This window comes from Ranitomeya variabilis, chromosome 1 (assembly GCF_051348905.1).
Source record: "Ranitomeya variabilis isolate aRanVar5 chromosome 1, aRanVar5.hap1, whole genome shotgun sequence".
Lineage (NCBI taxonomy): Eukaryota > Metazoa > Chordata > Amphibia > Anura > Dendrobatidae > Ranitomeya > Ranitomeya variabilis.
Window position 1 is genome coordinate 1131488323 of NC_135232.1, and position 22353 is coordinate 1131510675.

The 22353-nt window shown below is 42.6% G+C and overlaps 1 protein-coding gene across 1 annotated transcript in view; it reads left to right on the forward strand.

The window, feature by feature from the left end:
* The window catches only part of LOC143793043 (progonadoliberin-2), a 61803-nt gene that overhangs the window by 19764 nt on the left and 19686 nt on the right, over positions 1-22353 (forward strand). The window contains exon 2 of the mRNA XM_077279624.1: positions 6188-6360. Coding sequence (XP_077135739.1) covers positions 6223-6360 — 138 coding nt within the window. The 5' untranslated portion in view covers positions 6188-6222. The remainder of the gene's footprint in view (positions 1-6187; positions 6361-22353) is intronic.

Consider the following 22353-nt stretch of genomic DNA (forward strand, 5'->3'; position numbering starts at 1 on the left):
ATAGCAGCAGTATTAGTAATAGGAGCAGTATTAGTAATAGCAGCAGTATTAGTAATAGCAGCAGTATTAGTAATAAGAACAGTATTAGTAATAGCAGCAGTATTAGTAATAGGAGCAGTATTAGTAATAGCAGCAGTGTTAGTAATAGGAGCAGTATTAGTAATAGGAGCAGTATTAGTAACAGGAGCAGTATTAGTAACAGCAGCAGTATTAGTAACAGGAGCAGTATTAGTAATAGGAGCAGTATTAGTAATAGCAGCAGTATTAGTAATAGGAGCAGTATTAGTAATAGAAGCAGTATTAGTAATAGCAGCAGTATTAGTAATAGGAGCAGCATTAGTAATAGCAGCATTATTAGTAATAGGAGCAGTATTAGTAATAGCAGCAGTATTAGTAATAGCAGCAGTATTAGTATTAGGAGCAGTATTAGTAATAGCAGCAGTATTAGTAATAGGAGAAGTATTAGTAATAGCAGCAGCATTAGTAATAGCAGCATTATTAGTAATAGGAGCAGTATTAGTAATAGCGGCAGTATTAGTAATAGGAGCAGTATTAGCAATAGGAGCAGTATTAGTAATAGCAGCAGTATTAGTAAAAGGAGCAGTATTAGCAATAGGAGCAGTATTAGTAATAGCAGCAGTATTAGTAATAGCAGCAGTATTAGTAATAGGAGCAGTATTAGTAATAGCAGCAGTATTAGTAATAGGAGCAGTATAGGTAATAGCAGCAGTATTAGTAATAGGAGCAGTATTAGTAATAGGAGCAGTATTAGTAATAGCAGCAGTATTAGTAATAGCAGCAGTATTAGTAATAGGAGAAGTATTAGTAATAGCAGCAGCATTAGTAATAGCAGCATTATTAGTAATAGGAGCAGTATTAGTAATAGCAGCAGTATTAGTAATAGCAGCATTATTAGTAATAGGAGCAGTATTAGTAATAGGAGCAGTATTAGGAATAGCAGCAGTATTAGTAATAAGAGCAGTATTAGTAATAGCAGCAGTATTAGTAATAAGAACAGTATTAGTAATAGCAGCAGTATTAGTAATAGCAGCATTATTAGTAATAGGAGCAGTATTAGTAATAGCAGCAGTATTAGTAATAGGAGCAGTGTTAGTAATAGGAGCAGTATTAGTAATAGGAGCAGTATTAGTAATAGCAGCTCTATTAGTAATAGGAGCAGTATTAGTAATAGCAGCAGCATTAGTAATAGCAGCATTATTAGTAATAGGAGCAGTATTAGTAATAGCAGCAGTATTAGTAATAGGTGCAGTATTAGTAATAGGAGCAGTATTAGTAATAGCAGCAGTATTAGTAATAGCAGCAGTATTAGTAATAAGAACAGTATTAGTAATAGCAGCAGTATTAGTAATAGGAGCAGTATTAGTAATAGCAGCAGTATTATTAATAGCAGCAGTATTAGTAACAGGAGCAGTATTAGTAATAGGAGCAGTATTAGTAATAGCAGCAGTATTAGTAACAGGAGCAGTATTAGTAATAGGAGCACTATTAGTAATAGGAGCAGTATTAGTAATAGCAGCAGTATTAGTAATAGCAGCAGTATTAGTAATAGGAGCAGTATTAGTAATAGCATCAGTATTAGTAATAGGAGCAGTATTAGTAATAGCAGCATTATTAGTAATAGGAGCAGTATTAGTAATAGGAGCAGTATTAGTAATAGCAGCAGTATTAGTAATAGGAGCAGCATTAGTAATAGGAGCAGTATTAGTAATAAGAGCAGTATTAGTAATAGTAGCAGTATTAGTAATAGCAGCAGTATTAGTAATAGCAGCATTATTAGTAATAGGAGCAGTATTAGTAATAGCAGCAGTATTAGTAATAGGAGCAGTGTTAGTAATAGGAGCAGTATTAGTAATAGGAGCAGTATTAGTAATAGCAGCTCTATTAGTAATAGGAGCAGTATTAGTAATAGCAGCAGCATTAGTAATAGCAGCATTATTAGTAATAGGAGCAGTATTAGTAATAGCAGCAGTATTAGTAATAGGTGCAGTATTAGTAATAGGAGCAGTATTAGTAATAGCAGCAGTATTAGTAATAGCAGCAGTATTAGTAATAAGAACAGTATTAGTAATAGCAGCAGTATTAGTAATAGGAGCAGTATTAGTAATAGCAGCAGTATTATTAATAGCAGCAGTATTAGTAACAGGAGCAGTATTAGTAATAGGAGCAGTATTAGTAATAGCAGCAGTATTAGTAACAGGAGCAGTATTAGTAATAGGAGCACTATTAGTAATAGGAGCAGTATTAGTAATAGCAGCAGTATTAGTAATAGGAGCAGTATTAGTAATAGCAGCAGTATTAGTAATAGCAGCAGTATTAGTAATAGAAGCAGTATTAGTAATAGCAGCAGTATTAGTAATAGGAGCAGTATTAGTAATAGCAGCATTATTAGTAATAGGAGCAGTATTAGTAATAGGAGCAGTATTAGTAATAGCAGCAGTATTAGTAATAGGAGCAGCATTAGTAATAGGAGCAGTATTAGTAATAAGAGCAGTATTAGTAATAGTAGCAGTATTAGTAATAGCGGCAGTATTAGTAATAGCGGCAGTATTCGTAATAGGAGCAGTATTAGCAATAGGAGCAGTATTAGTAATAGCAGCAGTATTAGTAATAGCAGCAGTATTAGTAATAGGAGCAGCATTAGTAATAGGAGCAGTATTAGTAATAAGAGCAGTATTAGTAATAGCAGCAGTATTAGTAATAGGAGCAGTATTAGTAATAGAAGCAGTATTAGTAATAGCAGCAGTATTAGTAATAGGAGCAGCATTAGTAATAGCAGCATTATTAGTAATAGGAGCAGTATTAGTAATAGCAGCAGTATTAGTAATAGCAGCAGTATTAGTATTAGGAGCAGTATTAGTAATAGCAGCAGTAAGTGCTAGGAGCAGTATTAGTAATAGGAGCAGTATTAGTAATAGCGGCAGTATTAGTAATAGGAGCAGTATTAGCAATAGGAGCAGTATTAGTAATAGCAGCAGTATTAGTAATAGGAGCAGTATTAGTAATAGGAGCAGTATTAGTAATAGCAGCAGTATTAGTAATAGCAGCAGTATTAGTAATAGGAGCAGTATTAGTAATAGCAGCAGCATTAGTAATAGCAGCATTATTAGTAATAGGAGCAGTATTAGTAATAGCAGCATTATTAGTAATAGGAGCAGTATTAGTAATAGCAGCAGTATTAGTAATAAGAGCAGTATTAGTAATAGCAGCAGTATTAGTAATAAGAACAGTATTAGTAATAGAAGCAGTATTAGTAATAGCAGCATTATTAGTAATAGGAGCAGTATTAGTAATAGCAGCAGTATTAGTAATAGCAGCAGTATTAGTAATAGGAGCAGTATTAGTAATAGGAGCAGTATTAGTAATAGCAGCACTATTAGTAATAGGAGCAGTATTAGTAATAGCAGCACTATTAGTAATAGGAGCAGCATTAGTAATAGCAGCATTATTAGTAATAGGAGCAGTATTAGTAATAGGAGCAGTATTAGTAATAGCAGCAGTATTAGTAATAGCAGCAGTATTAGTAATAGGAGCAGTATTAGTAATAGCAGCAGTATTAGTAATAGCAGCAGTATTAGTAATAAGAACAGTATTAGTAATAGCAGCAGTATTAGTAATAGGAGCAGTATTAGTAATAGCAGCAGTGTTAGTAAAAGCAGCAGTATTAGTAATAGGAGCAGTATTAGTAACAGGAGCAGTATTAGTAACAGCAGCAGTATTAGTAACAGGAGCAGTATTAGTAATAGGAGCAGTATTAGTAATAGCAGCAGTATTAGTAATAGGAGCAGTATTAGTAATAGCAGCAGTATTAGTAATAGGAGCAGTATTAGTAATAGGAGCAGTATTAGTAATAGCAGCAGTATTAGTAATAGGAGCAGTATTAGTAATAGCAGCATTACTAGTAATAGGAGCAGTATTAGTAATAGGAGCAGTATTAGTAATAGCAGCAGTATTAGTAATAGCAGCAGTATTAGTAATAGGAGCAGTATTAGTAATAGGAGCAGTATTAGTAATAGGGGCAGTATTAGTAATAGCGGCAGTATTAGTAATAGCGGCAGTATTAGTAATAGGAGCAGTATTAGTAATAGCAGCAGTGTTCGTAATAGGAGCAGTATTAGTAATAGCAGCAGTATTAGTAATAGGAGCAGTATTAGTAATAGGAGCAGTATTCGTAATAGCAGCAGTATTAGTAATAGGAGCAGTATTAGTAATAGGAGCAGTATTAGTAATAGCAGCAGTATTAGTAATAGGAGCAGTATTAGTAATAGCAGCATTATTAGTAATAGGAGCAGTATTAGTAATAGCAGCAGTATTAGTAATAGCAGCAGTATTAGTAATTGGAGCAGTATTAGTAATAGCAGTAAGTGCTAGGAGCAGTATTAGTAATAGGAGCAGTATTAGTAATAGCGGCAGTATTAGTAATAGGAGCAGTATGAGCAATAGGAGCAGTATTAGTAATAGCAGCAGTATTAGTAATAGCAGCAGTATTAGTAATAGGAGCAGTATTAGTTATAGGAGCAGTATTAGTAATAGCAGCAGTATTAGTAATAGCAGCAGTATTAGTAATAGGAGCAGCATTAGTAATAGCAGCATTATTAGTAATAGGAGCAGTATTAGTAATAGCAGCAGTATTAGTAATAGCAGCATTATTAGTAATAGGAGCAGTATTAGTAATAGGAGCAGTATTAGTAATAGGTGCAGTATTAGTAATAGCGGCAGTATTAGTAATAGGAGAAGTATTAGTAATAGGAGCAGTATTAGTAATAGCAGCATTATTAGTAATAGGAACAGTATTAGTATTAGCAGCAGCATTAGTAATAGCAGCATTATTAGTAATAGGAGCAGTATTAGTAATAGCAGCAGTATTAGTAATAGGAGCAGTATTAGTAATAGGAGCAGTATTAGTAATAGCGGCAGTATTAGTAATAGCGGCAGTATTAGTAATAGGAGCAGTATTAGTAATAGCAGCAGTATTAGTAATAGCAGCAGTATTAGTAATAGGAGCAGTATTAGTAATAGCAGCAGTATTAGTAATAGGAGCAGTATTAGTAATAGGACCGGTATTAGTAATAGCGGCAGTATTAGTAATAGCGGCATTATTAGTAATAGCGGCAGTATTTGTAATAGGAGCAGTATTAGTAATAGGAGCAGTATTAGTAATAGCAGCAGTATTCGTAATAGGAGCAGTATTAGTAATAGCAGCAGTATTAGTCATAGCAGCAGTATTAGTAATAGCAGTATTAGTAATAGGAGCAGTATTAGTAATAGGAGCAGTATTAGTAATAGCAGCAGTATTAGTAATAGGAGCAGTATTAGTAATAGCAGCAGTATTAGTAATAGCAGCAGTATTAGTAATAGGAGCAGTATTAGTAATAGGAGCAGTATTAGTAATAGCAGCAGTATTAGTAATAGCAGCAGTATTAGTAATAGGAGCAGTATTAGTAATAGGAGCAGTATTAGTAATAGCAGCAGTATTAGTAATAGGAGCAGTATTAGTAATAGCAGCAGTATTAGTAATAGGAGCAGTATTAGTAATAGCAGCAGTATTAGTAATAGGAGCAGTATTAGTAATAGGAGCAGCAGCATTATTAGTAATAGGAGCAGTATTAGTAATAGCGACAATATTAGTAATAGCAGCAGTATTAGTAATAGGAGCAGTATTAGTAATAGGAGCAGTATTAGTAATAGCAACAGTATTAGTAATAGGAGCAGTATTAGTAATAGCAGCAGTATTAGTACAGCAGCAGTATTAGTAATAGCAGCAGTATTAGTAATAGGAGCAGTATTAGTAATAGGAGCAGTATTAGTACAGCAGCAGTATTAGTAATAGCAGCAGTATTAGTAATAGCAGCAGTATTAGTAATAGGAGCAGTATTAGTAATAGCGGCAGTATTAGTAATAGCAGCAGTATTAGTAATAGGAGCAGTATTAGTATTAGCAGAATTATTAGTAATAGCAGCAGTATTAGTAATAGCAGCAGTATTATTAGTAGTAATAGTAGCAGTATTAGTAATAGGAGCAGTGTTATCAGTAGTAATAGCAGCAGTATTAGTAACAGTAGTAACAGGAGCAGAATTAATGGAACTATTTCCATATTGGCTTCCTGCATTGTGTCCGCCATCTTTTCTATGTAACATGAGAACATCTTCATCATTTTATTTCTTCCCAGACCCAGTTCTGTGAACTGCGACCATAACCAGACCCATGGCCTTCCAGAGTCACCTGGTCCTCCTCCTCCTCGTCCTGATAGCAGTCAGTACACAGCTGTCACACGGCCAGCACTGGTCTCATGGCTGGTACCCAGGAGGCAAGAGGGAGCTGGACATGCCCGCTTCACCAGAGGTACGTCCCATGTGCCTCACCCCCAGCAACGTCCTACATGCTGCACCCCGAGCAACGTCCTATATACCGTCCCCCGAGCAACATCCTACATGCCGCACCCCGAGCAATGTCCTACATGCCGACCCCAGAGCAACATCCTGCATGCCGCATCCCCAGCAACGTCCCGCATGCCGCATCCCCAGCAACGTCCTGCATGCCGCATCCCCAGCAACGTCCTACATGCTGCACCCTGAACAATGTCCTACATGCCGCACCCAGAGCAACGTCCTACATGCTGCACCCCGAGCATCGTCCGGCATGCCGCATCCCGACCAACGTCCTATATACCGCACCCCGAGCAACATCCTATATGCGGCACCCTGAGCAGCGTTCTATATACCACACCCCAAAAAATGTCTTACATGTCACACCCCGAGCAACGTCATACATACTGCACTCCGAGCAACGTCCTACATGCCGCACCTTGAGAAATGCCCTACATGTCGCACCCCAAGCAACATCCTATGTACCGCACCCCAAGAAACTAATATATCAACTATCTATGACCAGTAATATATGTGACTACTATTATCTGTATACAGTAACATAACTAGAGTTCGCTGGGCTCTGATGCAAAATTTGGATGTGGGCCTCCACCTGCATATTGGTCAGATTTGTGGGCCCTTGTAAGGTTCTCCTTTATATAAAGACATGCGTGTGCAGCGCCCCAGAGTCCTGGTCATTGCAGTAACGTCGCTCTGCCACTAAGGGGAGTGATGGTACGTCTGATTGCACTAAAAGAGTTCACCTGACCAGGTATCACAGACACACATTACACTTCACACTCCGGCCACCAGGGGGAGAAAAGGGTTCTATGTATTAGGCCACTCCTCACACTCTGGTAAAACTGGGGGTTGGATAGGAAGTTAGGGAGAAGCTGACTGGGTTTTGCCCAGGTAACATCTAGTGAGAGGAGAGCGTTACTTGGGAAGATTCAGGGGGGTCCCTGTCAGGGGTGGGATCCTGACAGAGGCCTAGCGAAAGGACAGAGCGTTACGGAGCCGTGCCTGCACTTCATTGCGGCAGCATCTTAAGAAAGGACACGAAGCGAGGTATATTGTGGAGAAGTGAGAAGCAAGATCACAGCACAAAGGCGAAAGAACCAGAAGGAGTCGTGCCCCGAGATCGGCAACATCCTTCTGAGGCACGTAGCCGGCGGCCGGAACGCCGAGGAAGTAATAGACTCTACGCATTACTTGAACTACGGCCGGGCAGTTAACTTTAGGTTGGCTGTCTCACCTTTTACACCTAATGAAGACAACGGAGGCAATTGTGGGAGAGGGGCGTCTCTAGGGTCCCTATAAAATAACTCCAGGCCTACCCCGTCATACGGGTGCGTCCCATCCATATCATCTGGGGGACGGAGAGAAAGAACAGAAACATACACGACAGTTGTGAGGACTATCCCGTGGTGCTCAGCAGGGAAGTACTACAACACCCAGGTGCTAGTAGGTAGGCTACTGATTTCCACCTGCAAAGGGAACTCTGGATGTGCCTTCGGACCGGCTGGTCTCAGCCAGCCCTGTTAGCAGTGCTCTGGATTGCGGATGCTGAAGCCTTCAGTAAAGAGGTAAAGAGACTGCAACCTTGTTTACTCGTTATTTACCGCAACCTACACCATCACCTACACCTTTTATTGGGCGCCCCTTAGCAGGGCCACGGACCGGGTCGGGCCACCGTGACATCCCTAGAACCGAGAGACCCGGTACCGAGTACCCCGCTGCCCTGCATCTGGGGGCCGCTCCAAACTTGGCGTCACAAACAGGATCTACTTAAGCCTGAAGAATCAGGTCATGTGTGCCTTGGAACTGTGATTGAATTGTGCTTGAACCGTGATTTATTGCAAAGACTGTGTGTTGCTATTTGCCGCCAAAAATTCCCGCCAAAACCACCGCCACTACAGCGCCATGAGGAGCGCAGAGGAAGAAGGGCATGCCATGGGAGGAGACTATCAAAGCGGCGCCAAAAGTGACGACCGTCCTCTCCGATTAATGCTGCAAGAAGACGACGTACCCCGAAGTACAGGAGGACTGCCCCCTGATTTGCTGCGGCGGGAACCAAGACAAGAAGGAGATCCACCCCCGGAAAATGGCGGAGCCAGGTGCGAGTGCAGCTGCCGACTTCGAGATGGCGGAGGTGACCAGCGAGTACCTCAACGTCGACGAAGTGATCCCGGGCTATCCCCATCGACCGGAGGCGGATCCGAACCCACCACAGCTGGAGGATCCGGACCTCTCGGAGCCACCGGCAGGGGAGCCGAGTCAACCTATCCCGGACATGGAGCCAGCAGATGCGAAGCAATGGAAGTCGGGGCTGTCCCAGAGGGTCGCCTCGGAAGGATCGTGGTCCGAGCCGCTGCCGACTCCAGTGTCCTCATCAGTGGAACAGACCGGCATCGGTGGAACCACATCAGACGCAGGTATGGAAAGCGCCCCTGCTCCCCCGACCGATCCTGCTCCCGTGACCGCTCCCCATCCCGACAATGACCGATTCCTCGCCGCCGAGCTGGTAGTGGTAACCCCCGACACTATGGAGAAGCTGATGCCTCCGTTACCGACAACTATGGGAGAACCACTAGATGTGAGCTCAGAGGGGGTGATCTTCCAGTGGGATACCCCAAGGATTGGACCAGACGGGGTCAGGCAGGAGGGTCTCAGCATTGCTGTGCTCACCTGGGAACAATATAAACAATGCTTAGTTCTACACTGGAAAAAAGAAAAGAGACAGAACAAAGTGACCCATCGAAAGTACAAAACTCAAAGACTGAGCGCGTTAAGAAAAACCTGATAAAACAGGGAACTGTACTGGCCTTTCACCCGAAACGGGGTTGGGGCTCTATACAAGAACCGGGACTGCCGACTGAAGTCTTCTTTACCAGCTACAATGTGAAAGCCCCGTTCCGCAACAGATGTGACAATCCACTACTATGTAAAGGGGACCAGGTGACCTACACTCGTCATCGGAGTGCGCAAGGATGGTGCGCTCGGAACGTCCAACGATACGAGCCTGCAGTGGCGCCACCTGCTGCCCTGACTACGACTAACTCTGACCTGACAAATTCTACTACTATCACAACTGTGTGCATAGTTGCCGCTACTGAACTTGCAACCAAAGCTGACATTCGAATCCAGACACCGGGTGACCTGGCCGCACCTGAGAGGAGAACCACTGATACTGACACCGCATCGGATGGGGACATGGAACCGAAGCTTTCCCGGTCAGGAAGCGTCCGCTTCCGACTGATGCCTTGCAACCTACTATGAGAATGAACCTCGGGATCGTGAGGATGTAAATAGTTGTTTGTTTTTCCTGTTTTGCTGCTTAAAACCCGACAAGGGTTATTCTTAAAGGGATCCCTTTGTTGACCCGGGATCCCTATTGTTTTATGTTTTGCACAGAGTTCATCACTGTTTTAAAGGACTGCCGAATCATGGACGGTGAATAATTCACAAACTGATATTGTATATAGTTTGCACCTTCATAAAGGTGCCCCCTACTGGTTTTACAAAAAGAAGAGCTTTTTGAAGAGACTGTTCCGGATTACAGCGCAGATGTTCTTGCTTTATCAGACTTGCAAATCGATAGTTTGCACTACCTCAAAGAGACTTAATAATAATAATAATAATAATAATCTTTATTTTTATATAGCGCTAACATATTCTGCAGCGCTTTACAGTTTGCACACATTATCATCGCTGTCCCCAATGGGACTCACAATCTAGAATCCCTATCAGTATGTCTTTGGAATGTGGGAGGAAACCGGAGAACCCGGAGGAAACCCACGCAAACACGGGGAGAACATACAAACTCCTTACAGATGATGTCCAAGGTGGGATTAGAACCCAGGACCCCAGCGCTGCAAGGAGACTTGAGATGTTCCTCTTAAAGGGAATGTTTACTGTTGCACTTAGCCAAAATATAATGTTGTCTTAAGAGAACTTAACTAGAGATAATGTTACATAGGAATAGTATGTAGTTGGATAGATAGTAATAGGAAAATGTTTAATGATGTTCTTTAGAGATTGAGGACGAAGGAAAGTTGAATACTGAGTTTCAATAAATAGGAGCAGCATTAGTAATAGGAGCAGTATTAGTAATAAGAGCAGTATTAGTAATAGCAGCAGTATTAGTAATAGGAGCAGTATTAGTAATAGCAGCAGTATTAGTAATAGCAGCAGTATTAGTAATAGGAGCAGCATTAGTAATAGCAGCAGTAAGTGCTAGGAGCAGTATTAGTAATAGGAGCAGTATTAGTAATAGCGGCAGTATTAGTAATAGGAGCAGTATTAGCAATAGGAGCAGTATTAGTAATAGCAGCAGTATTAGTAATAGGAGCAGTATTAGTAATAGCAGCAGTATTAGTAATAGGAGCAGTATTAGTAATAGCAGCATTATTAGTAATAGGAGCAGTATTAGTAATAGCAGCAGTATTTGTAATAAGAGCAGTATTAGTAATAGCAGCAGTATTAGTAATAAGAACAGTATTAGTAATAGAAGCAGTATTAGTAATAGCAGCATTATTAGTAATAGGAGCAGTATTAGTAATAGCAGCAGTATTAGTAATAGCAGCAGTATTAGTAATAGGAGCAGTATTAGTAATAGCAGCACTATTAGTAATAGGAGCAGTATTAGTAATAGCAGCAGCATTAGTAATAGCAGCATTATTAGTAATAGGAGCAGTATTAGTAATAGCAGCAGTATTAGTAATAGGAGCAGTATTAGTAATAGCAGCAGTATTAGTAATAAGAACAGTATTAGTAATAGGAGCAGTATTAGTAATAGGAGCAGTATTAGTAATAGCAGCAGTGTTAGTAATAGGAGCAGTATTAGTAACAGGAGCAGTATTAGTAACAGCAGCAGTATTAGTAACAGGAGCAGTATTAGTAACAGGAGCACTATTAGTAACAGGAGCAGTATTAGTAATAGCAGCAGTATTAGTAATAGGAGCAGTATTAGTAATAGCAGCAGTATTAGTAATAGGAGCAGTATTAGTAATAGGAGCAGTATTAGTAATAGCGGCAGTATTAGTAATAGCGGCATTAGTAATAGCGGCAGTATTAGTAATAGGAGCAGTATTAGTAATAGGAGCAGTATCAGTAATAGCAGCAGTGTTCGTAATAGGAGCAGTATTAGTAATAGGAGCAGTATTAGTAATAGGAGCAGTATTAGTAATAGCAGCAGTATTAGTAATAGGAGCAGTATTAGTAATAGCAGCAGTATTAGTAATAGGAGCAGTATTAGTAATAGCAGCATTATTAGTAATAGGAGCAGTATTAGTAATAGCAGCAGTATTAGTAATAGCAGCAGTATTAGTAATTGGAGCAGTATTAGTAATAGCAGTAAGTGCTAGTCAACCTATCCCGGACATGGAGCCAGCAGATGCGAAGCAATGGAAGTCGGGGCTGTCCCAGAGGGTCGCCTCGGAAGGATCGTGGTCCGAGCCGCTGCCGACTCCAGTGTCCTCATCAGTGGAACAGACCGGCATCGGTGGAACCACATCAGACGCAGGTATGGAAAGCGCCCCTGCTCCCCCGACCGATCCTGCTCCCGTGACCGCTCCCCATCCCGACAATGACCGATTCCTCGCCGCCGAGCTGGTAGTGGTAACCCCCGACACTATGGAGAAGCTGGTGCCTCCGTTACCAACAACTATGGGAGAACCACTAGATGTGAGCTCAGAGGGGGTGATCTTCCAGTGGGATACCCCAAGGATTGGACCAGACGGGGTCAGGCAGGAGGGTCTCAGCATTGCTGTGCTCACCTGGGAACAATATAAACAATGCTTAGTTCTACACTGGAAAAAACGAAAAGAGACAGAACAAAGTGACCCATCGAAAGTACAAAACTCAAAGACTGAGCGCGTTAAGAAAAACCTAATAAAACAGGGAACTGTACTGGCCTTTCACCCGAAATGGGGTTGGGGCTCTATACAAGAACCGGGACTGCCGACTGAAGTCTTCTTTACCAGCTACAATGTGAAAGCCCCGTTCCGCAACAGATGTGACAATCCACTACTATGTAAAGGGGACCAGGTGACCTACACTCGTCATCGGAGTGCGCAAGGATGGTGCGCTCGGAACGTCCAACGATGCGAGCCTGCAGTGGCGCCACCTGCTGCCCTGACTACGACTAACTCTGACCTGACAAATTCTACTACTATCACAACTGTGTGCATAGTTGCCGCTACTGAACTTGCAACCAAAGCTGACATTCGAATCCAGACACCGGGTGACCTGGCCGCACCTGAGAGGCAAACCACTGATACTGACACCGCATCGGATGGGGACACGGAACCGAAGCTTTCCTGGTCAGGAAGCGTCCGCTTCCGACTGATGCCTTGCAACCTACTATGAGAATGAACCTCGGGATCGTGAGGATGTAAATAGTTGTTTGTTTTTCCTGTTTTGCTGCTTAAAACCCGACCAGGGTTATTCTTAAAGGGATCCCTTTGTTGACCCGGGATCCCTATTGTTTTATGTTTTGCACAGAGTTCATCACTGTTTTAAAGGACTGCCGAATCATGGACGGTGAATAATTCACAAACTGATATTGTATATAGTTTGCACCTTCTTAAAGGTGCCCCCTACTGGTTTTACAAAAAGAAGAGCTTTTTCAAGAGACTGTTCCGGATTACAGCGCAGATGTTCTTGCTTTATCAGACTTGCAAATCGATAGTTTGCACTACCTCAAAGAGACTTAATAATAATAATAATAATCTTTATTTTTATATAGCGCTAACATATTCCGCAGCGCTTTACAGTTTGCACACATTATCATCGCTGTCCCCAATGGGACTCACAATCTAGAATCCCTATCAGTATGTCTTTGGAATGTGGGAGGAAACCGGAGAACCCGGAGGAAACCCACGCAAACACGGGGAGAACATACAAACTCCTTGCAGATGATGTCCAAGGTGGGATTAGAACCCAGGACCCCAGCGCTGCAAGGAGACTTGAGATGTTGCACTTAGCCAAAATATAATGTTGTCTTAAGAGAAGTTAACTAGAGATAATGTTACATAGGAATAGTATGTAGTTGGATAGATAGTAATAGGAAAATGTTTAATGATGTTCTTTAGAGATTGAGGACGAAGGAAAGTTGAATACTGAGTTTCAATAAAGTGAACCCGTAGGGGTTAGTGAGTCCTCCGGAAAGCCATAAGAAGATGGTTGGTGAATTTGTACTTAGGAAAATAAAGAAAAGCTAATTTGTACTATAGTGTTTTATAGTATGCCTTTAGTGGGTACCTGTCCTTACGCCCTTAAAGGAAAAAGTTAAATTATTGTTCAGAATTTGCACTTAGTAGATAGAATGCCCGGCTGGGTAATAATGGTTAGTTATAGTCAGTTATTTAATAAATGTTATTTAAAATCTTAAGCGCTATGTAAATATGTTTCTGTTTGTAACGTTCAAGTGTCCTCACCTCCCATAAAGGGAAGCACTGTTAAATTTACTTGTTTATTGCATTTCAAAATTTTGTATGTCTTTTGCTAATATGTATTGTTGTTCTTCTTTCCCAGTCCGGGAGTACTGGATTTAACCAGGGGGGAGTGCAGCGCCCCAGAGTCCTGGTCGTTGCAGTAACGTCGCTCTGTCACTAAGGGGAGTGATGGTATGTCTGATTGCACTAAAAGAGTTCACCTGACCAGGTATCACAGTCACACATTACACTTCACACTTCGGCCACCAGGGGGAGCAAAGGGTTCTATGTATTAGGCCACTCCTCACACTCTGGTAAAACTGGGGGTTGGATAGGAAGTTAGGGAGAAGCTGACTGGGTTTTGCCCAGGTAACATCTAGTGAAAGGAGAGTGTTACTTGGGAAGATTCAGGGGGGTCCCTGTCAGGGGTGGGATCCTGACAGAGGCCTAGTGAAAGGACAGAGCGTTACGGAGCCATGCCTGCACTTCATTGCGGCGGCATCTTAACAAAGGACACGAAGCGAGGTATATTGTGGAGAAGTGAGAAACGAGATCACAGCACAAAGGCGAAAGAACCAGAAGGAGTCGTGCCCCGAGATCGGCAACATCCTTCTGAGCCTCTACAACCTCTTTCTGCAGATCAGAACAAATAGTTGCAATAACCACCCCTTTCAATAAAAGGGAACGGTTCGCAATTATCTCCACCTCCAGGAAAACAACCAGATAAGGCATCCGCCTTAATGTTTTTATTCCCCGGCCAATAAGTCACCTCACCACAAGTTAAATCTGGTGAAGAACAAAGACCACCTTGCCTGTTTAGGTGTCATATGCTTATCAGATTCCAAACATAAAAGATTTTTATTATCAATAATTACCATGACCGGATGTACTGCCCCCTGCAAAAGATGTTGCCACTCTTCAAAAGCCCACTTCATTGCTGAGAGTTCCCTGTTACCAATGTCAATTTTTCTCAGCGGACAACAGTTTCTTTGAAAAGTAAACACACAGACGGCATTTACTTGGAGATGCGACAATACAACCCCCCCCCCACTTCAGACGTGTCAACGTCTACAATGAATGGTTACATCAGGCTGTATAAGAATCGGTGAGGAAGCAAAGCATTTCTTTGAAGTAATAAAATGCTTTACTGGCCGGACTGGAACACTTGAAAAAGTCCATCACTTTCCTGGTCATATCTGTCAGAACTTACGGTAGTAGTTGGCGAAACCAAAAAACCTTTGTAAAGCCTTTAAGTTTTCAGGACGATCCCAATCCAGTACCGCCCTGTACCAGTACCGCCCTGACTTTCGTCGGACCTATGTGAAAACCGGTGGACGATAAGTAATAACCCAGAAAAGGGATCTGATGGTTTGATAAACAATTTATTGTCTCTGAGTATCTGTAAGATCTGCCTGACATGTACCTGGTGTAACTCAGGCAAATAAATTAATATATCATCAAGATAGACCACCACAAATCTACCTACCAGGTGATAAAAAATGTCATTTATCAAGTGCTGGAAGATGGCGGGAGCATTAGTCAACACAAATGGCATCACAAGGTTTTCATAGTATCCCTCAGGTGTATTAAAAGCTCATTCCCTCCTTAATTTGAATGAGATTATATCCATCCCAGCTGTCCAGTTTAGAAAAACATCTTGACTCAACGATCTGGTTAAAGAGGTACCTCTATTTCGAGAACACACCCTCAAAGTATTTCGGCAAAGACCAGTTATCCACTCTGGCAACTGGGTTCCCAAGTAGTGTCCTTGACAGTACTCACTCCACCTTAGCATCTCTCAAGTCTTTCAGACGACTACATTATTATGCAATGTCAGCCATGGTAGTCCAATAACCACAAGACAAGACAAGCCCCCTAGCACATAACAATGAATAAATTGCAAGAACATGGCCCCTACCTACACATGTATCCCTCGGACGACCGGAGTAAAATACCCCTGGCTCAAAGGTGTGGAGTCAATGGCGATTGTGGATATTGGTCTGGATAGTTTACATAGCTTTAGACCCTGGTCCTGGATGAACCTGTGAGTCAAATTAAACCCAGCCCAATTGCCCAGAAAGGCTGAAAAAAACACCTTACTTTTGTCAATATGGATCTCAGCCAGTAAAAAAAATTGTGCCCACTGAGGAAATATGTACACCTTAGAACCAGGCAGTAAGAACTAACACTGGTAAGCCCTACAGTGAAGGAAATAATTATTTGATCCCTTGCTCATTTTGTAAGTTTGCTCACTGACAAAGACATGAACAGTCTATAATTTTAAGGGTAGGTTAATTTTAACATTGAGAGATAGAATATCAAAAATATAATCCAGAAAATCACATTGTATAAATTACATACATTTATTTGTATTTTGCAGTGATCCAAGAAGTATTGTTTCTCCTTGCGGAGAGTGACATGTTAAGGATGTTGGGGTGAGGAGACTTAAAGCCCCAAAGCTCCTCTGGGAAATATGCAAGTTGCATTGCGGCTTTAAGTCTCCTCACCTCGACATGCTTAACATGTCACTCTCCGCAAAGAGAAACGATACTTATTGGATCCCGGTCAGACGCCTCTCACTCAGCCAAACTAGATCTCCACTTTGCACTGACGAGGGGCAGTACCCCGAAACACAGTGTCTGCAAATTGAGATTCTGGTTTGGCTTTTATCCTAAGTCATGTGACAAGGCTCGTTAAAGGGTCAACATTGACTATTAGTATTGCTACTTCCAATAGGGGGCACTAGAGTTCTAGTCCTCTTCCTCTCTGAAGAGACAATTTGCATATTTTGCAGTGAGAAATAAGTATTTGATCCCTTACCAACCATTAAGAGTTCTGGCTCCTGCAGACCAGTTAGACGCTCCTAATCAACTCGTTACTTGCATTATAGACAGCTGTCTTACATAGTCACCTTTATAGAAGACTCCTGTCTACAGACTCAATTAATCAGTTAGACTTTAACCTCTACAACATGGTCAAGACCAAAGAGCTTTATGAGGATATCAGGGACAAGATCATAGACCTGCACAAAGCTGGAATGGGCTAGAAAACCATAAGTAAGATGCTGGGTGAGAAGGAGGCAACTGTTGATGCAATAGTAAGAAAATGGAAGAAATACAAAATGACTGTCAATCGACATCGATCTGGTGCTCTATGCAAAATCTCACCTCGTGGTGTATTCTTGATCATGAGGAAGGTGAGATATCAGCTAAAACTACACATGGGAACTTGTTAATGATCTCAAGACAGCTGGGACCACAGTCACCAAGAAAACCACTGGTAACATATTATGCCATAAAGGTTTAAAATCCTGCAGTGCCCACAAGGTCCCCCTGCTCAAGAAGGCACATGTGCAGGCCCATCTGAAGTTTGCCAATGAACACCTGGATGATTCTGTGAGTGATTGGGAGAAGGTGCTGTGGTTAGATGAGACAAAAATTAGGTCTTTGGCATTAATTCAACTTGCCATGTTTGGAGAAAGAGAAATGGTGCCTATGACCCAAAAAGCACCGTCCCCACTGTCAAGCATGGAGGTGGAAACATTATGTTTTGGGGGTGTTTCTCTGGAAAGGACTACTTCACTGCATTAATGGGAGAATGGATGGAGCCATGTACTGTAAAATCCTGAGTGACAACTTCCTTCCCTCCTCCAGCACATTAAAAGTGGGTCGTGGCTGGGTCTTCCAGCAAGACAATGACCCAAAACATACAGCCATGGTAACAAAGGAGTGGCTCAAAAAGAAGCACGTTAAGGTCATGGAGTGGCCAGTCCAGTCTCCAGACCTTAATCCCATAAAAACCTTATGAAGGGAGTTGAAGCTCCGAGTTACCAAGCCACAGTCTCAAAATCTTAATGATTTACAGATGATCTGCAAAGAGGAGTGGACCAAAATTCCTCCTGACATGTGCGCAAACCTCATCATCAACTACAAAAAACGTCTGACTGCTGTGCTTGCCAACAAGGGTTTTGCCACCAAGTATTAAGTCTTGTTTGCCAGAGGGACCAAATACTTATTTCTCCCTGCAAAATGCAAATAAATCTATAGAATTTATACAATATGATTTTCTGGATTTTATTTTTGATATTCTATCTCTCAATGTTAAAATTAGCCTACCCTTAAAGGGAACCTGTCGCCCCCAAAATCAAAGGTGAGCTAAGCCCACCGGCATCAGGGGCTTATTTACAGCATTCTGTAATGCTATAGATAAGCCCCCGATGTAACCTGAAAGATGCGAAAAAGAGGTTAGATCATACTCACCTGGGCGGGAGGTCCGATCCGATGGGCGTCGCGGTCCGGGCCTCCCATCTTCTTACGATGACGTCCTCTTCTTGTCTTCACGCTGCGGCTCCGGCGCAGGCGTACTTTGTCTGCCCCGTTGAGGGCAGAGCAAAATACTGCAGTGCGCAGGCGCCGGGCCTCTCTGACCTTTCCCGGCACCTGCGCACTGCAGTACTTTGCTCTGCCCTCAACAGGGCAAAGTACGCTTGCGCCGGAGCCGCAGCGTGAAGACAAGAAGAGGACGTCATCATAAGAAGATGGGAGGCGCTGGACCGGACTGTGACACCCTTTGGACCGGACCACAGCGGGAACGCCCCTGGATGAGTATAATATAACCTCTTTTTCTCATCTTTCAGGATACATCGGGGGCTTATCTACAGCATTCCAGAATGCTGTAGATAAGCCCCTGATGCAGGTGGGCTTAGCTCACCTTCGATTTTGGGGGTGACAGGTTCCCTTTAAAATTATAGACTGTTCATGTCTTTGTCAGTGGGCAAACTTACAAAATCAGCAAGGGATCAAATAAGTAATTAATTCCTTCACTGTGAGTGCCAGAGGAGAGCATATATAGTATAGCAGTGGGGAGTGGCCAACACTGAACAGCTCAGATCATCCAAGTAGGAAAGCTCCAGGAGCATCAACTGAACAGATTAACCCTTGCACTGCTAGCAAGGAAAAAACTTGCACAGTTTAATACGATGGTGAAGTAATTCTAATCAGTGCAGGAGTACGTGAAACCAAACACTCCATCATGGCATCGCTGCGACCGGTACAAGGAGAGTCAGGTGGAAATGCTCTTTAAAGGGATTTTGTGGTATAAATAAATAATCCCCTCTACACTGGATACATGAAAGTATTACATTGGTGTGTGTCCCACAGCTAGGACCCTCCACCAGTGACTAGAATGGGGTGACTTGTGTTCGCCATTCTCCTTGGCTGGAAGACCTCAGCCAAGAGGAGCTGAATGAACGAGAGCCGATGTAAGAATGAATGATCATATATCCAGTGAATGGGTGATAACTAAACTAGATTGGAATATTCCTTTCAAATGTAAGATGTAACTCTTCAGAACAAGCTGTTGTATGTACCGTATATGAGGAATAACACTACTTCTGGCCATTATATAATAATAATAATAATAATTTTTATTTATATAGCGCCAACATATTCCGCAGCGCTTTACAACTTATAGAGGGGACTTGTACAGACAATAGACATTACAGCATAACAGAAATCACAGTTCAAAACAGATACTAGTAGGAATGAGGGCCCTGCTCGCAAGCTTACAAACTATGAGGAAAAGGGGAGACACGAGAGGTGGATGGTAACAATTGCTTTAGTTATTTGGACCAGCCATAGTGTAAGGCTCGGGTGTTCATGTAAAGCTGCATGAACCAGTTAACTGCCTAAGTATGTAACAGTACAGACACAGAGGCTATTAACTGCATAAAGTGTATGAGAACATGATGCGAGGAACCTGATTATGTTTTTTTTTTTTTTTTAAGAGGCCACACAGGGATAGTTAGGTTAATGCGCTGAGGCGGTAGGCCAGTCTGAACAAATGCGTTTTTAGGGAACGCTTAAAACTGTGGGGTTTGGGGATTAATCGTATTAACCTGGGTAGTGCATTCCAAAGAATCGGCGCAGCACGTGTAAAGTCTTGGAGACGGGAATGGGAGGTTCTGATTATTGAGGATGCTAACCTGAGGTCATTAGCGGAGCGGAGGGCACGGGTAGGGTGGTAGACTGAGACCAGAGAGGAGATGTAGGGTGGTGCTGAGCCATGGAGTGCTTTTTGGATGAGGGTAGTAGTTTTGTACTGGATTCTGGAGTGGATGGGTAGCCAGTGTAATGACTGGCACAAGGTAGAGGCATCGGTGTAACGGTTGGTGAGGAATATGATCCTGGCAGCAGCATTCAGGACAGATTGGAGCGGGGAGAGTTTGGTAAGAGGGAGGCCGATTAGTAGAGAGTTACAATAGTCCAGACGAGAATGAATAAGTGAGACAGTAAGAGTTTTTGCAGAGTCGAAAGTAAGAAAAGGGCGAATTCTAGAAATGTTTTTGAGATGCAGATAAGAAGAGCGAGCCAATGATCGGATGTGGGGGGTGAATGAAAGCTCGGAATCAAGGATGACCCCAAGGCAGCGGGCATGTTGCTTTGGAGTAATGATGGAACCGCACACGGAGATGGCAATGTCAGGCAAAGGTAGGTTAGTAGAGGGAGAGAACACGAGTTCAGTTTTTGACAGGTTCAGTTTCAGATAGAGGGAGGACATGATGTCAGAGACAGCGGTAAGACAATCACTGGTGTTTTCTAAGAAGGTCGGCGTGAAAGCAGGAGAAGAGGTGTATAATTGGGTGTCGTCAGCATAGAGATGGTACTGGAAACCAAATCTACTGATTGTTTGTCCAATAGGGGCAGTATGCAAAGAGAAGAGGAGGGGGCCTAGGACTGATCCTTGAGGAACCCCAACAGTAAGGGGAAGGTGAGAGGAGGAGGAACCAGCAAAACATACAGTGAAGGATCGGTCAGAGAGATAGGAGGAGAACCAGGAGAAAACGGTATCCTTGAGGCCGATGGAGCGGAGCATAGTGAGGAGGAGCTGATGATCCACAGTGTCGAATGCTGCGGAGAGATCCAAGAGAATTAGCATGGAGTAGTGACCATTAGATTTAGCTGTTAGTAGGTCATTAGAGACTTTAGTGAAGGCAGTTTCAGTAGAGTGTAAAGAGCAGAAGCCAGATTGAAGGGGGTCGAGAAGAGAGTTATCTGAGAGATAGCGGGTAAGACGGGAGTGGACCAGGCATTCCAGGAGTTTAGAGATGAAGGGAAGATTAGAGACAGGTCTATAATTAGCGGCACAATTTTGGTCAAGGGAGGGTTTTTTAAGTAATGGATGTATGATGGCATGCTTAAATGAGGAGGGAAAAATACCGGAAGTGAGGGAAAGGTTGAATATTTTTGTTAGGTGAGAGGTGACAGCCGGGGAAAGGGACTGGAGATGTGACGGAATGGGGTCACTGGTGCAAGTGGTCGGGCGAGAAGATGCAAGGAGCCTGCTTACTTCTTCTTCTGTAACTGGTTCAAAGTCAGAGAGTGAACTAGATGCAGTGGGGGAGGGAGGACAGTGCATGGTATGAAGAGATTGGGAGATGATTTCCTGTCGAATGTGGCCAATTTTTTCTTTGAAGTAATTGGCCAGATCGTCAGCGCGGAGATCTGTGGTTGGGGCCTGCTCTCTTGGGTTGAGTAGGGACTGGAAAGTGTCGAAGAGACGTTTAGGGTTATTGGACAGCGAGGTGATGAGGGTGTTGAAATAGGTTTGTTTGGAGAGGTGAAGGGCAGAGTTGTATGTTTTTAGCATGAACTTATAATGGATGAAATCTTCGGGTAGATTAGATTTTCTCCACAGACATTTGGCGCACCTGGAGCACCGCTGCAGGAAACTTGTTTGCAGTGTGTGCCACGGTTGTCGCCGTCTGTGTCGAGTTGTTCTATGTATAGGAGGTGCAGCTTCATCCAGGGCACTTTGCAGGGTTTCATTGTAATGCTTCAGAGCAGAATCAGGACATGAGATGGAGAAGATTGGGGCCAATGAGGACTGCAAGTTCTTCATAAGTTTCTGGGTGTTAATGGCCTGTATGTTTCTATAAGTGTGGAAAGTGGGGGTGACCTGAGCGGTCACTGTTATCCTAAATTTGTAGCCTTGTTTTCCTTCTGAAGGTTCGATTCCTAATTCTCACTCGTCTCTGAGCTGGTGGGGGAAGACTTGCTGCTATGATATCTTCCATACACAGCACACACAGGCATGAGGGATTCCTTCTCTCCTACCTCTATGTTGCACATGCCCAGAAGCAACAGCAGGGTGGAGGATATTATATATCAGTACTGAGCAGTGTATCTGTGAATCCAGGAATGGAGTGAAGCAAACAAGCAGCTCCACCGACTGTGTGTCAGTTCTTCTCTGATTCTGCTGGCTCACAAGTGGAGAAAGAAGACTTCTCTAATAAGATATATGAGTTATTAGGATAAATGTAAGTGCGGCGCCCCAGGGTCCTGGTCGTCGCAGTGGTATTGCTTTCCTCTCGGGGAGAGTGATGCTACGTTTGGAGGCAAAGAAGGATAAATGCATCCAGGTATCACAAACGTGCAACACATTTCACACTCCAGGCCACCAGGGGAGATCTTGCTCCTATTTATTAGATCACTCCCCACATAGGTAAAACTGGTCGCCTGTATGGAAAGTGAGTT